General features: G+C 42.1%; 1 protein-coding gene across 1 annotated transcript; it reads left to right on the top strand.

The window, feature by feature from the left end:
• Nucleotides 1-9,685: 9,685 nt before the first annotated feature.
• Nucleotides 9,686-15,529, top strand: GLYATL2 (glycine-N-acyltransferase like 2). The gene is given in 7 exon segments (XM_037521436.1): nucleotides 9,686-9,763; nucleotides 10,938-11,045; nucleotides 12,139-12,265; nucleotides 12,359-12,530; nucleotides 15,110-15,350; nucleotides 15,352-15,396; nucleotides 15,398-15,529. Coding segments are annotated over 7 exon segments (903 nt in total).
• The last annotated feature ends 571 nt before the right edge of the window (nucleotides 15,530-16,100 follow it).

Here is a 16,100-nt window from a genome sequence, read left to right on the forward strand (position 1 = left end):
AATAGCACTGGTAAATTCGAATGGTCATTATTATTTTTTAAATCTTCTTGATCTTTTGCTTTCTGAGAAAGAGTTCTAAATTCTCCCATCTTTCTGTGCACTGGCTGAGTCCTCTGTGTCCCTCTATATTTTGTAGTTACCTTGTTTCATTAGGAAGATTCAGCACTTACCTTGAGAGAAGATTCGAGATTTATCAGATGCTCACCTTAAGTTCTGTGTGGTCAGGTGTTGATGTTATTGCGTTGTTTTCGGTTGATGTTCACGTAGCTTATCTCTCTCATCCTTTTAACCTTCACATGTTGATTTTCCAGATGTGTCTGTGGGCTAGAGGTGTGTGCTCTTTCCCCATTCATACACTGAAGCCCTGACCTCCATGTGATGATATTTGGATGTGAACAGTTGAGGTCATGAAAGTGGGGGCCCCCATGATGACATTGGTATCCTTCTAAGCTGAGAAAGTATGACCAGAGCACCCTCTCTCCCGCTCTTTACCACACGAGGCCATAGCTCCTGAGCAGCCAGGAGAAGACGCCTCAGAGCAAAATGTACCTTGCCCATACCTTGATCTTGGACCTTCCTGTCTCCAAGATAGTGATAAATAAATTTCTCATCACTGAATGGAGAGGGTTTTGTTCCTGCAGCTTGTAAAGACAGGCACATACTTCTTGGATTTTGTTTTTAACTCAATGTATGAGAGGTCAGTATTTCAATAGGAAAATTGATCCATTCACTTTTATTGTGGTTATTGCTAAATGTATTGCTAATTGCTTGTTTTTCCTCCATATTTAAAAAAAATCTCCTAATTGTCCATGTTTTCTTATTATTTCTTAAATTCAGGTTTATGAGCAGGTGTGGGAATTGCTATCTAATGGAGTAAGGCAGGGTCAGGTGAGGAAGCTGCCACCTGTACAGTGGGCTACACCTCAAACCCTGGATAAATATCCTCATTTGGAGAGAGGACTTGCCTGAGGCACCATGTGGAAATAGGCAAATTTTATTTGCTTTCTCTTCTTTTACTCTCTGTATTTGCTCCTGTATTTTGAATGCCAGAATATAGCTATTTACATGAACAGCCAATCCTGTTTGGCTGTGCATTTGCCCAGGAGGGGAGGGGTAACGTGGCATGCTTGATTTAGAAACTATATTATTTCTCTTCTTTCTATTGCATGTTATTTATCTCTATTGCACTCAAGTTGTATTTAAGTTCTTTTCTATTGAAGTTCTTATGCACTAGAGTATGTTTTGTCTTGATGTGGCAGGTGGCAGAACCCATTTAGAGTGGGCAGGTTTGGGGGTCCCAGAGTACTCCTCATTATGCCTGCTAACACTTGCACATGAGGCCAGGAAGGAAACATCACATCACAGACCTGTGGGACTTTTCATTCACTGCAAGCACAGAAGGGTAAACTGGAATTATCTACTGGTACAGGTATTTCAGTCATTGGGTGCCCTTGTCCTTATTTCCGTATCTAGCCAGGGTTAGGCCCTCCCCATATCATCAGCAGGGTTTTTGGGGAGCCTGATATATAGTACACTGGCAGTGTCAGTGTGCAGCTCTGGATATAACCTCGACTGCTCTCACTCTGCGCTGCCTTCCAGCAGCCCTTCACCCATCCAGAATGAAAGACATCCAGCTGGGAAAACTTCAAGTTCAGAACCTGACTGTGAAGCATAACTTTCTTCCCTGCTCCCATAACTCCCCCACACCATAGAGACTCGACTATAGAGCTCTCAAACACTTATTTGATTAAATATCCACCTTTGCAAAATTGTTCATTTTGACTGTTGGCAACCGTTAGTCATCTCAAGGAACGAATTTTTCCTCTCCTCACTCCAAAACTGACTGATGGGAATTACTAACATGTGTAAATAGCAACAGTAAAGAAAAGCTGCAGGACTGACAAGCACATGACAAGCTCATTCCTCTCAAACTCATTATCAGGGTGGCCTACCTCACACCAGCTCCCAGGCTGGTTTTTATTGGAGGCACTGAACTTCACAATGTCTTTTGTTCATGAAAGACTGAGTTCAAATATTCCACTTTCATTGCTTTGAGAATGTAAGCATCTTTTTTTTTGGTATACAAGAACTGGGGTGTAAGCCAGAGGTGCAGGGGGTGAGAAGATTCACTAGAGACAGAGTGGGGAGTAGAATAGGTGGATCAATTGAAATACACAGCTGAGGTGAGCAGCAGGTGAGACAGGAGAGGTCTGCTGTGCCATGTGTGGGATTAGCTCCCTGGCAGGGATCTAACTCAGTTTATAACACTGAGACTTAACCCCTAGACCATCAGGGAGGCCCAGGAATGCAAGAATTCCTGTCCCAGCACCCAAACTTTCTCAACAATCTGTGAAGAGCGGGACAAAGCAGCACTATCAGTGAGTCAGATTCTCTCCTGCTCCTCTCACCTAATGAATAACTCAGTACAATTGCTTAGTGGCTCACAGACTTGACTTTACATCAAATCAGCTGGAGCTCTTATTATGGGTATGACTGTGGAGACAGGTGGTGGAAGGAAATCAGGGGACAATGATGGTTGAAGAAGATGGGCCAGCCATTGGATATGTCCTTTACATGTTTATTGAAATTAGACATAATTGGGCAGTATCCTGAAGAGAAGAACTAAAATCTGAAAAACATGGATAATAACTTTGGGATCAGTTGATTAAAAGCAATAGAGAGGATAGTAGTAATATATTATGATTACATGAGAAATTAGGAGTTTCTTAGGAGTTATAATTGGGACAGCACCAACCAAGTCCACAGTGAAAGACAAGCCTGTTAACCTTGCTCAGGGTTTTGGACTAAGACACTAATAGTATAGAGTTTGGGAAAAGCTTATTGAAAGGAAAAACATCTCCATGGGATATATACATATACATGTACACACATATATATACACATATATGTGTATATATATGTATATGTGTGTGTGTGTATATATGTATGGGGGGAGAGAGAGAGAGACTATATCTATACTTTAGGTTGGTTGATCTTCCTTTATTCACCTGACTGAATTCCAGATTACTTTGCAGTGTTATAAAATTTTTAATTTTCATGCGGAGACTTTACTTGAGATCTTCTGAATAAGTGTCCCACAAGCGTTAGGGATGTTATCCAAAAAATGTCAAAATTTTGTTAAAAGCTGAAGGATGAAAGAACCCATTGGTGGGTGGATGACACATATGACCCAAGATTTGTTATGTTGATCATTGAAACCAGGGCCTGGGTATGTGGGAGTTCATTATTCTTCTTTCCTCTCTTGTGTGTAACTTTTACGTTTTCCATTACAAATTGCTAAAGTTTTTTTTAACTTAAAAGACCCCCAAATCTGTTGACTTCCTCACAGTTTTGCAGCAGTAACTGGGATGAGTAGGACTAAGGTTGGTCGGGTCCTGTGCCTGACTCGGTCACACACTAGCTGACCTTGAGAAGCTGGATCCTTCTACCGAATGCCAGTTCTCTCATTTGAAAATCTGGGGGTTCATCCTGCATTTGAGTCAGTGAGAACAATCCTTTAAACTACAGGTTTTAGGGTCTTACCCAGACATAATAAATAAGAAATGTTAAGATGGATTTAGGAGAAGTTATCTAGACAAGGTTTAATTTTTTAAATTATCAACAGTGGGCAGGGGAGAAAGGGGTGACGGGGAGACTCAGCAACCTCCAGTCCGAGTTCCTTTCAACTTCCTTGCTAATTTCCCACAAATATTGAACTGCGAACTTGGGAACTTAACACATTTATTCTGAACTAACTTGATTTAAAAATATTTTTTTATTTCCCACCTCTTGAATCAAGTGTTGTCTTCTATTTTGCAAAATTTATTTCCAGTAGGAATAACTGAACAATAACTATAGTTAAGGATTTGTTCATGTATTTTTGTCTTTTGTGGTTTTCCACAGCTATAAGGAAACTGGCAGATAATGTAGCCTCAAATAGCCCTGAGCAGTCAGAAGCAGAAGGACAAGTTTTGTCCCACGACTCCTTCACAGGCCCTTGGCAAAGGCCTTGAGTCTTGAGTGTCTGGGATCAGACTAAGTTGATTTGAGACCTGTTGTCATTGTCTCTATCCTGTGTGATCTTGATTAAGCTACTTAATCTCTTTACACATCAATTTAGTCCTGAAAGGAATGTGGGTAATAGCAGTGCTGACTCCTGGTGTCGTTACGAGGGCCAAGTAAAACAACACATTAAGCACTGGGATGAACCCATTTATCGTTAATCACTCCAAAGACGTTAGCGGTTACTATACAGAATCTATAAGCAGTCAACTTAGGAATATCTTTGAATTTCTGTTTGTTACAGTCTCACTGTCCTCACATTTAAGGGTTTGTGGGAAGATTTAAAAGGTGACCTTTGTAAATAGCAAATGTTTCCTCATAAATCATGAGAGGGAGGTAGAGATGGGCCTGGGTCTCTCACAACCCCTATTTTATTACGTGTTCTTGAGAAACATATAGTTTTGTGGAAAGAATTGGGGTGAGCCAAATGATTTTAAAAGCATGATTGTCCTTCAAAACTAAATATGTTCATAGAGAGGTACATGTCTCTGTGCTGTCATAAAACTATCATAATAAAAACTTCAAGTAAAATAACACTGTTACAAATTTACATCCCTCCCCCCTAAAATAACTAAGCTTATTGACACTTCCAGTAGATCAGCCCACTATCCTAGATGTCACCCTTTACTTCTCTCTCTTTCCCAGTCACTCATCAATGTGTCAGTTCCGTCTTTGAACTATCTCAAATCTATCTACAATGACATCAGTTATAAAAAAAATTATATCTTTGTTGGCAAGAAATAATCTCATTTTATAATGAGGCTGAAATAATAGATTATGTAACCATATGCAATTTTGTGAACAAATTAATCAAACAGATTTACAAATATGTAAAAGTTCTTTGATAGATGGTGTGATCCACTTTTGGTTGAAAAGAATTACTGTGACTGTAAGCCCCAATGCTTTACACAATAAGCACATCTAGTTAGTGCTAAATCCTCTCGTGGTTTGTGACATGTATTCTGAAGTGAATGAAGCAGGTTTGTAGGGGAAAATAAACAGGCCCTGTGGGGGACTCACCCCAGGAGACCCCACAGGATCTTTGAAAGAACTTGGTCTCTGGCTTCTGGTGAGGGCCTTGCTGCTGGTCTGGGTTTTTGACACCCTGGGGGAGATGTTCCTTCACTCAACATCATCCTTATCTGTATGAAAAAGACACTTGAATGATGAAAATTGTGGGTCTGCTAGACTTAAGCATTCTGCTTGGCCAGCATTTTTTTTAATGTAGCCCAACCTTACAAGGTGCCTTCAAATCAATCCAGGGCAGAAAGCCTGATCTCCCTGGGTAATGGATACATCCTGAGGTATGACGGGAATGCCCAGAGCTGTTGATTGATGTAGAACTCGGCATCTCAGAAGCTGATGGGGGAAGTCTTATTGATAAGATTGGAACTATGGTGGGGATGGGGGGACCTAGGATGTGATCTCAATCACAAAATAAGGGTGGGAAGAGCACAAGGGACTACGGTGATGGTGCACGGGTGAATTGGTGGTGGGAATTTCACAGGGACTACACCTGAGAGGAGAAAGCATGCATTGTATAACAATGAAGAATGATGTAAAATATATATAAAACAATTTTTTTAAAAAATAGATAAAGAAATACCTGGGGACCAGACTCACGATCCCTGAAGCCCTAGACGTCAGAGCACATTTTCTAGTCTCGTCTTACCCTCATTTTTTTCTCTCTGTCCTACTTCCCCACTCAACTGATGCTGTGTGATTATTCCATGAATAAAAAGGCCAGGATCTTTTTCAGCAGCAACCTGCATTGTGTTACCTGCTCCACGACTCCCATTTCTTTATCAGTGTGGTGTGCCGATACAACAGAAAATTCATGAAGTTGCTCTAAACTGTTCTAGAAAGTACAGTTTTGATGACTTGTTTTCCCTTTTTCTCTCTGCAGGTCTCAGGAATGTTAATGTAGCTCTTGCTCTCTAATGCTGGTTTTTGTAAAATGCATTGGGGAGACCCCAATCTAAATGACCTGGAGAAGTTCCTGTCTTTTTCACAAGCAAGTCCAGATGATCTGGATATGGATGGAATGAAGACAAGCTTTGGGAAACAGTTTTTTTACCTCGATTTCCCTCTGAAATGAAATCCAGTCCCTCTCAAACTTTTGTGCAGGAGTCATTTCTTCCCTTTGTGTTTGTGTTCTCCCCTCACTTTAGACACAAAACAAGTTTATGAAGTTCAGCAACAGCAACTTGCCTGAGGTGCTCTTGGCTTTTCTCTCGTCATAGATGGAGGAAAGTTGTTCAGCCAGGCATTTTGCAATGAAGTCAAATGTCCCCAGTCTTTTGTTTGCCCTGGGGTTACCATTTAAATATTGCTCCAATCAGCCCATTTCTGGCAACTCCAAAAAATGGCCTTGTTATCATACTGAGAAGAGCCAATCAGTTGTAAGTGATAATGAATAAACCAAAAGCTTTAGTGAGGAAGTTTTCATAAGCTGCTTCATCCAGCCTATAAATTAGACACTGTTCAACCCGGAACAGGTCCAGATTTCCCCTCGTCCTCATGGTCTCCCGCTTTGAGCCAATGCACACAGCCTCCGGTTTACTTGATAGGAACCTATGACTTCTTGCAGCTTCATGCTAGAGAGTGACAACCTAAATCAGCCCAAGTGAGTGTGGATGAGTCTCTAAGGTGGTGGTCCCAGAAGCTTCTGTTCCTATGTGAGCAGCTGCAGAAGGTGGTATCTCTACAGGCTTATAGAAGAAACTTCAGGTAAACAGAATGAATTTGGACAGCCAGTCTTTTTCCCTCTCAGCCTACAATTAATCAGCACTCTGGTTTTTAAATAATTTGAATTTATTCTTTTTATCTACCTGTAGATCCTCAGAGGAAACACTGGCCAGTGTCCTAATAAGACTCAAATGCTCAAAACTGTTAGTTCCCTGAAGCTAGCAGTTATTTAGGAATCAAGAAAGCCAGTGTGCGTTATTTTGAACTGGTAAGCTGCCCAAATCCTCTCCTTGAACTTAAAAAAATGATCCATATATGTGAACTCCCATGCAGGTTTCAAATGCCCAAGGTAATACTGTGAGTAAAGCTAAGAATCAGCATTCTCCTGGCCTCCCTTCTATACTTCGGTGGCATTATTTGTTCATTTGCACAGAAAATTAGTTCTTTCTTTGAGTTCTATGTCCATGGTTAAGATGACCCTTTTCCTGTTCCTGTCACTCTCTGCATCTATTGATACAAAAATCTAGCTAACTGCCTTTTTCTCCATCAAACTCCTGCCACATCCTGGTGCTGAGTATAACCCCAGAAACTCCCAGCCCCTTAATGCCTCCTACTCTTTGGACTTGAAATGAAAGACAACAACCGTACATCCAGACCTGATCTTCAACTGAAGTCCTCACCTTAAATGGTCTAGTTTCGGATCTCTACTTTTGTAACCTCTGAACACACCCCCCCAGGCTCTACCCATCACTATTCTCAGACCATAAAACGTGCTGTAACCCCTGGCTCACTCCCTCCTGTCCTGCTTGACCCGTGTCCACTTTACATCCTTCCTTCTCTACCAAACCCCACAATTTAAATTCACTGAAGTTTCTCATTCCCACATTCTCAAATACCTTGTGCTTTATCTTTCTTTCTGCTCTAGCCTAGAAAACTCTAAAGAAGCTATGAGCTCCTAGTCGGAGCTTTCTCCCACTAACATCACAAATCATTCAAACCCTGAGTGGGTTTCTTCCTGTCAGGCTTTGAAGTGTCTCTTATCAAACCAGTGCTCAATTCCTGCATCCAAGGGCACCGCTGTTCTTGCTCCTCGTCTCTCGGCGCTTCTCAACATTGGGGTCCCCCGGCCACTCCCTTCTTTAAAGAAAGTGTCTCCTAGTATGATTTCTGAGATACTTCTCTTACTCTCCACACTATTCTCTGCCCCCACCCTCTGCTGGCCCCTTCTCTTCTCTGGTCTTTATCACTCAGGACTCAGCGTGGGGGTCAGGGGGCATCTGTTGGATCAGGTGGGGGATTCTACTGCCTGGAGATGCTGAGATAAGCTGAAAAGATGTTTCCCCTGGTGGTGAGGGTAGTTGGCTGTGCTGGCTGAGGGGTGACCCCATGTATTGTGGCTGGTGGCAGCGGGTAATAGCACGAGGCATAACCTTCCCCTACCCTCACAAAAGGTGCCCACAGAAACCCACCATTCATCATTTTCTCTTTTGTTGAAAAGCCATATTTTTCTCAGACAGTTGACTGAGACTGCCTGGACCAAAAAAGGAAAATTCTACTTTTTTCTCTGTTGGAAAATGTCTGCCTCTGTCCTGTCAGGGCCACCTCTAGAGGTTGGAGTCAAGAGAACAATAATTCTTGTCCACTTGAAAAACCCTTGGGGTGGGGGATAGGGGAAATTCAGCAGCCTCAGCCCTTGTGGTGTTTGTGGTTCCAGAAAGCACAGAAGATAATGGCCTTACTGTGTCCCCAAGCGTGCAGGGGGCTTTCAGGATGAGAAATTCAATTAACCTGAGGTCCTGACATCTTCCCAAACACAGACAGCTCTGCTTAAATTGGCTCAGGAAAATCAAGGGATGGCTTTGAAGTTGCACAGTACTTCTCCTTTATCAGTTAACTAGGTTGGCTAGAAACCTGTCTCTGTTAGTCAATTGAAAACGTTAAAAATTAATGAAATGTCTTCTCTCCTTTGTGGAGAAAAAGCAATCACACATTCTTGCTGCGCATATAACATCCCATACAAACCAAGGCCCCAAACTCTGAGGACAGGTCGGGTCTCAGAGAAACCTGACATTGGCCTCCCAGGCGTGAGACATCGGATGGCTTTGAATATCCTTTCTTAAATTTCTCTTTTGTTGAACTTTGAGTTTGCTTCACAGCAACGATCATTTTAGACCATACCTGGAACTGGTGCAGGAAAACTGGTGCTTAGTCTTCAAGAAAATTGAGAGCTGACTTCAGAATTGAAGCAAGGTGGGGAGCGTTGGGTGGGCTAAGAGCAAAGAGGGAAGGAGGCACAGTGGTCTGTGGTGGGGGACATGGGTAAGTTGGTGGTGGGTGCACTACGGTGGTGATACCTGATGAGGGCACCCCAATATTACCTCAATCAAAATTTAATTAAGTAAATAAAAAGAGAATGATGTCTTCAAAGTGTGTTTAAAGACATAGGAAAATGTCCATGTTAGAAAGTCAGTAAAATACTTGCCATACCAAATCAGTAATATCAAGAGGGTAAGTGAGTGGTTATCCACATAGTTTTATATCTGACTGAAAGTCTTTCTGAAACAAAGTAGGGACGGATTCTGAAAAAATACATTATTCTTCATTTGCATCTGGACAGCTAAAGACAGCCATTGCTCAGATGTGTGGTCTGGTTTGACTCAAATGTTTGAGGAAATTTATCTCCCCAGATACGCTATGCCTCTTCTTACTGTGGAATTTAGTGCTAAAACATCAAGGACCCCCGAGATCTGGCTGCAGCCCAAGCTTCAGTTCCTGTGTGTACAATAGAAGAACTTTCCCTCCGCTGGTGTCCAGTGACCTGGGTGTTTTCTCCTTCCTCCTCTTCCTGCACACGGCTCTCACCTCACCAGGCATTTTTGTTTGTTTTGTTTCCTTAGATTGAATCCTGGGGAAGGGGGCTAAGGTGCTACGCAGGATGTTTGTGCTTCAGGAACCCCAGCAGCTTCAGATTCTGTATGAATCCTTGGAAAAGCACATCACTGAGTCCTTAAAGGTAAAGGGCTGAGCAGTGAGGAGGACAGACTCAGGGCTGAGGACCTCCAGGGCACACGGAAGCCAGGTGTCAAGTCAGGTCACTCCCGCAGGGAAGCGCTTAATACCCAATGCAGCCACTTACTTTGCTTGTTTTGGGAGCCTCTTAAACACCTCTTGCAGCCATGCTTCTGCTCTCTGCGGTGGGTTTCCTTCTCTGCTCCAGTCTACCACGACGTCTTCCTGTCTTCCACTTTACCAGCCCCTCTGCAGCTTGGTGACCAGATTCACCTGAAATGAATATGATCACATCACCCCCGAGGCAAATGTTCACACTCTGTAATTGAGCAAACAAAATTCTGCTCATGCAGCTCTTTCTGTCTGCTTGTGTCTATGCAAGTGTTCTTTATTCTTCTATCCCTTTTCCTAATAAAACTCCTCCTTAAATATAAAAAAAAAACAAACAGAAAAAAAAAAGTTCTGCTCCTGCCTCTTACATCTTCACCTGACACGCCCCTGGCGCTCCCAGACTGCCCCCACTGTGCTCCTCATACTTCCTCAGGTGCAGCCACAACTGCCACACCTGCCACGCCTGCTTTTTCTCCTGCATGAAATCATTTGCCTTCTTTCACTCTTGATTTTTCCAGGAAAGACTTTATTGATATCTCAAGACCCAATTCAAGCATTAATCCCCAGTAAGCCTCTCACCACTGCCTGGACAGGTAGTGCGTTTCCTCCGGGGTTCCCACTCCATTACCCGTGGGCCTCTGCCAGAATACATGCCCTGATATGATTAGACCCTGTATCTCTTTCCTTCTAGACTTAACCTGAAGGCAATAGCCACGTCATATTCACCTTTGAATTTTCTAGACTTAACACAAATCTTATACAGACTAGTTGCCAAATAAATGGTGTGGCATGAATGACAAACATAGGGAAATGACATGAAATTTAAAAAAAAAAAATAGCAGGTGAGACTCAGCGCAGCCTGTTCCCAGCCATTCAGCCATTTTCCTGGATCTGCCTTCCTGAACACTTTGGCAGCTGGCTCCCAGAGAGTAGGCCACCAAACCTTTCTGGAATCAATGATTGTATTCTGCCACATTTCTCCTTACGTCTGGCTTAGTTCCATACTATATCCAAGACCCTAGCTCAAAGGAAAAGTTAAATCTTCTGTTTTGTTTTGTTGTTCTTAGGTGTATGGTGTCATTTTCAACATGAAAAATAAAAACCCTTTCAACATGGAAGTGTTGGTGGATGCCTGGCCAGATTACCAGGTAGTCATTACTCGGCCTCAGAAACAGGTGAGCAAACCAGCTACTGGGCCTGGGCCTTCTCTCACCCTCTGCATGGGAAGGAGGCACGAGGAGGAAGCCAGAGGCTGGGGAGAAGAGCCCTGGCACCCCTGACAGGTTTTGGATGGGTGCTTGGGAAAGAGGGCAGGACAGCTCCATAAGGCATGGGCATTGACATAAAACCAACCACCCAGGTCTTGTAGATGACATTAGGACCCCAGCTGGCCAATCTTTCCCATATACCTCAGCATAGATGCCCGTGGCTGGAAATGAATAGGAAACATTTCTTTCTCCTTGTAACTAAACATAGTCAAATTATACTTGGTCGGTATTGGGTTTTAGATCTAAATCTGCCAAGTGACTAGTTGTGTGACCTTGAGAAAGTTGCTGCTTCCTTTACTCTGGAGTGAAGGGTAGTTGAGCAATGGACAGGAAGATCATGTATACAGAACAGGTACATCTTCCTCATCCTCCAGATTTGGGGAGTATAGTAAATCTCTTCCATTCAAAAGAAGGGCTATTTTAACTCCCCCAGTTCTCTGTTTACATAGTAATTAGGGCAATGTGAACACAGCACCACCTGCAGCGACCCCCAGGGGGGTGTCCCCAGCAGAAGGTAAGCAGGCTGGCAGTGCAGGTGGGGCTCTCTGCTCCAGGTACTGCTGTGAGCTCTGGCATATGGATCTTTCTAGAAGTTTTCATTCACAGGCACACCAAGAGCCAAAAGCCATGTCAGCTCTAGAGTGTTGGGTCAGAATTAGCTTAGCATGCCTTCTCCCAGACCCAGAGTCTTGACCCCAACCCTGTTTCTGGTGCTTCTTTCCCAAAGTTAGGCATTCTCTCTTTTAGATCCTTAACACTATTTCTGGTTTCTTCTCTCCTAGACAGGAGAGCTACTCACCCACCCAGTAAAATGCAGCTGACTTTAGTGCCTTATCAGAAAGAAACCACCTTCTGTGTGTCACTAGCTATTTATTTGTCAAGGTCTAAGGCCATTTTCTGCAACTTTCTCATAAAAGTAGAGCCTATCAAACAATTGGTCTCTAGCACTGCAGCACTTGCCAAAAACATGTTGTAAACTGACTGATGTTTGTTATATCAGGAGATGAAAAATGATTTGGATCATTATACCAACTCTTACCACATCTTCGCCAAAGCTCTGGACAAGCTACAGGAAGTTCTGGCACGCCCCCAGGTTATCAACTGGGAACAAACCTTCCAGATCCAAGGTAAATGATCTGGGCTAAAAAACAAATCCCCTGTGGTTCATCCCTAGCAAATACGGAAGATGAGAAGCACTGTGTTCTCTCTGCTCTCTCCAGGTTGCCAAGAGAGCTTGAGCGCAGCAATAAGAAAGGTTTCAGCTTCAAAGTCAGTGCAGGTGGATTATACAAAGACCACACTCTTCGTGATCGAATTGCTGCCGATGAAGCTCAGGACAAGTGATGATGAGGTGGACTTGACAAAAATGCCTAAAGTGGATGAAGACAGCAAGTGAGATTTTATTGTTTGCTTGCTAGCTCCTGATAGAATAATGCAATTGCCCTAAGGGCAAGGCCTGGAAATGTAGGATTTGAGACTAAACTAAACTATGGTGGGGTCCACAACTGCCTGAGCAGAGGAGGGGCCCTGTGCTAGCTGATGTTTGCTGATCGTAGGCAAGACCTGTTAGCTGAGGTCCTCGACATATATGAATTCACCTAAGTCTCACAGAAGTCCTCTTAAGAGGGTATTGGATAGATGTCCTTGAAAAATCTTAACTGAACTATTTATTTTCTACAAAAATACTACATGCTTTACAAAGTATACAAGCATATAAAGTAAAAACTGAAAGGTTGCCCACTTGGGTTCCCCACAACCTCCCTATCTAGGTATAAATATTCTTTTTTTAAAGATTTATTTTATTTATTTATGTGTACAAGAATTGGGGTGCAGGCCAGAGGTGTGGGAGGTGAGAGGATTCACCAGAGACAGAGTGGGGAACACAACAGGCAGATCGACTGAAATACACTGCTGAGGGGAGCAGCGGGTGAGACAGGAGAGATCTGCTGTACCATGTGGGTCAGCTACCCTGGCTGGGGATCGAACTCACGCTGCAGTGGCTGGCCATAGCTTGATAGTGCTGAGACTTTAACCACTGTGCCACCAGGGAGGCCTGGTATAAATATTCTTAACATTGGTCTGTACTTTAGAATTCTGTGCATGTGAGGATTTTTTTTTTGGTAACATACACACATGTTGTATATTGTACCTCACTTTTTTCATTCAGCAATATGAGATATATATATATATATATATAAATATATATATATCTTTCATGTAAACTCATAAAGATCTTTTTCATATACTTGAAGCTGTGCAGATTTCCATAATAAGGATATATGCACTTATGTTTCCCCGTATTAACACACATATCTCCGGTTCTTCCTGGTAACAAAAGCTCTGCAATAAATGTCTTCTACAAGTTGTATGATATTTCTGAAAAATGGATTCCTAGAAATGGCTGGATCAATTAATATGTATATTAAATAAATATTAGCAAATTGGATGTTAAGACTGAGGAATTTCATATGTGACAACATAGCATATGAAACAACCTAAGTGCCCAAAAGTTGGAGCATGAATAAATTCATTGCGATATAATCTGAATATTGGAATAATATGCAGTCATGAACAAAGATAAAGCAGTTCTGTTAAGATAAGGAAAGAATTCCAAAATATATTGCTAATTGAAAAAGAAACAAAACATAAGATGGAAAGAACAGTGTACCTGCATGTGGTCATCATGTGTACACATGTGATCATAGTAGGTACACTTCTAAAATTGCATAGAATGCCTCTGGAAAGTTAGTAAATGTACTACATTACTATTTGCCTCTACAGAAGGTAACTAGGTAATAGGGTAACAAAGGAAGAAGAATTATTTTCCATTATTAATTTATACTTTATGATTATATTACTAATTATAAAAAACAAAATCTTAACACACACATATGATTGATTTATCTTGAAGAGCCAACCATCTTCAAATCCTGCTTTTGGACAGTTGGATTATCTGTGGGGACCTTAAGAGAAGCAGAGGCGCAGGGAAAAATGTTAAATAAAGATGAAATAATACTTAATCTTATAGTTCTGGAAATCTGGAATGAAGCGCCTGTCCTAAGGTGATGCTTCCCTTCCCCTGAACCCTAAAGTCCTATTTTGATCTCTTGCCACTCTGGGTTTGGCTATACCACAGAAGAAGGGTAAGGAAGGATGCTCCAGGTCTGCAAGGAAGCAGACTAGGGTCAGGTCCAGATGAAAGAGCCAAAAGCCTCACTCATCTGTAGTGGAGTGACTCGAAAACAACAAATTCCTCCTCCTCCTGGAGAGGGTAAAACGTCTTTGAGATCTTCCTTTTGCCCAAACCCTCTACCCACAGAAGATGTTTTTCTGATTTTACGGATAAGAAAAGTCAACCTCAGAGAACTTGTGCAGGGAGAGAATTAGGATTAAAATCCTGCTGGTGATCACCCAGAAATTCACCCTTTTTCTCCTCCTATTTTGCTGATTCTTAGACTGCATTTTTATACTCCCTAAAGGTTGCAGTGATGGACTTAAGGACCCATGAAGCCATAAGATGTGGCTCTTGTCTTCTTGTGACACACATTTTATGGACATATTTGTTGAAAGAAACACTATCTTGTATATTTAGATATTCTGTAGCATAGAATTCAAAACCCAAGGGTTTCATATGTAGATCCCAAAGACAATCCAGCCACCAGGACGGGCTGCCCCAGCCTAGCTCCTTCGGCTTCAGGAACATGTGCCCACACTCTTCCTTGGGGTTTGCTTGGACTTCATGGTGTGATGTGCCATATCACCCTGTCTTGCTGGTATGAAATAACTCTAAAGTGCATAGGATTTTCTCCCCTTCTATTATTTGGGGGCGTTTTGAAGCAGACATAGAAAGAGATTTTCATGCATCTGTTTCCTCCTCTAAGCTGAAATAAGAGGATGGTGTCATATTTATTTTCTGCAAACCTGGCATCTAGTAAATGTTGGGGGAATAAATGTACTTTTTTTCTTGACAGGAAAGAAAACTTTGTGGGCATCTTCTTGGACACCTCCCATGCAGGGCTTGTGAATGAGCAGTGGGACTTTGGGAAAAATGAGAAGAGTTTGAAATACATTGAACGCTGCCTCCAGAATTTCCCAGGATTTGGCATTCTGGGTCCAGAGGGGGTCCCTGTCTCTTGGATTGTGATGGAACAGTCCTGTGAGTTGAGAATGGGTTACACTGTCCCTAAATACCGAGGCCAGGGTAACATGTTACCTGGCCAGGGAAATTGGTTATCACTTTGGAAAGTATCTGGCTCAGAAAAAAAGTGCCATTTTACTTACATGTGGCAGGATAAAAAGTAAAAATCCAAGATACATTGAAAAGTTTTGGGTTCAAGGTTGCTCCTTGTGGCTGGCATCAATGGAAATGCACCCCCAAGAAATATTGTTGATTGGCACCATTTTAAAGCCTTTCTTATCAGTGAAAAAAATCAGTCTAAACACCAACAAGATAACACGCAAAGCACCCAGTTGTTATGTGGGGTTTGTGCTCGACCGAAGACCACCCTTGCAAAATATCTCTGTCTCCTTCCCCTCCACTAGGAAAATCAGAAGCTTGGCCCTTTGCTGTCACACTTTTCCTTTATGGAGACAGAAATCTATGAATTAAAATGTTAATCATTAGTGTCAAAATAATGTGTTTAATGCCATGTTTTTTTATTTGAAGTCTTCTTTCATGGAAGAATCATGCTTTTTATAATGCTTCTCTGTCTGAAAATATAAAATCTGCTTTGAAAATGTCTCCTTTGGAATCTTTCTCTTCCACCTACAAAGTTTTCCAGAGAACCTTTCAAAAGCCCTTGACATCATGGTTTTTGATGTTGACTGTCCTCTGAAGAGCTCTGAGACATTCTACTGAATTAAATGATGTGGCTGTCAGAGAAAGTTTGGTTTTCTGAGTGATTTTTAATCACAGGGGCTTGGTAGGTTGAGTAATGTGGCTTGACTTTGTATTTTCAACAT

Source organism: Talpa occidentalis, unplaced genomic scaffold, assembly GCF_014898055.3.
Source record: "Talpa occidentalis isolate TD23 unplaced genomic scaffold, MPIMG_talOcc4v2.1 talOcc4.3, whole genome shotgun sequence".
In the NCBI taxonomy this organism is placed as follows: domain Eukaryota; kingdom Metazoa; phylum Chordata; class Mammalia; order Eulipotyphla; family Talpidae; genus Talpa; species Talpa occidentalis.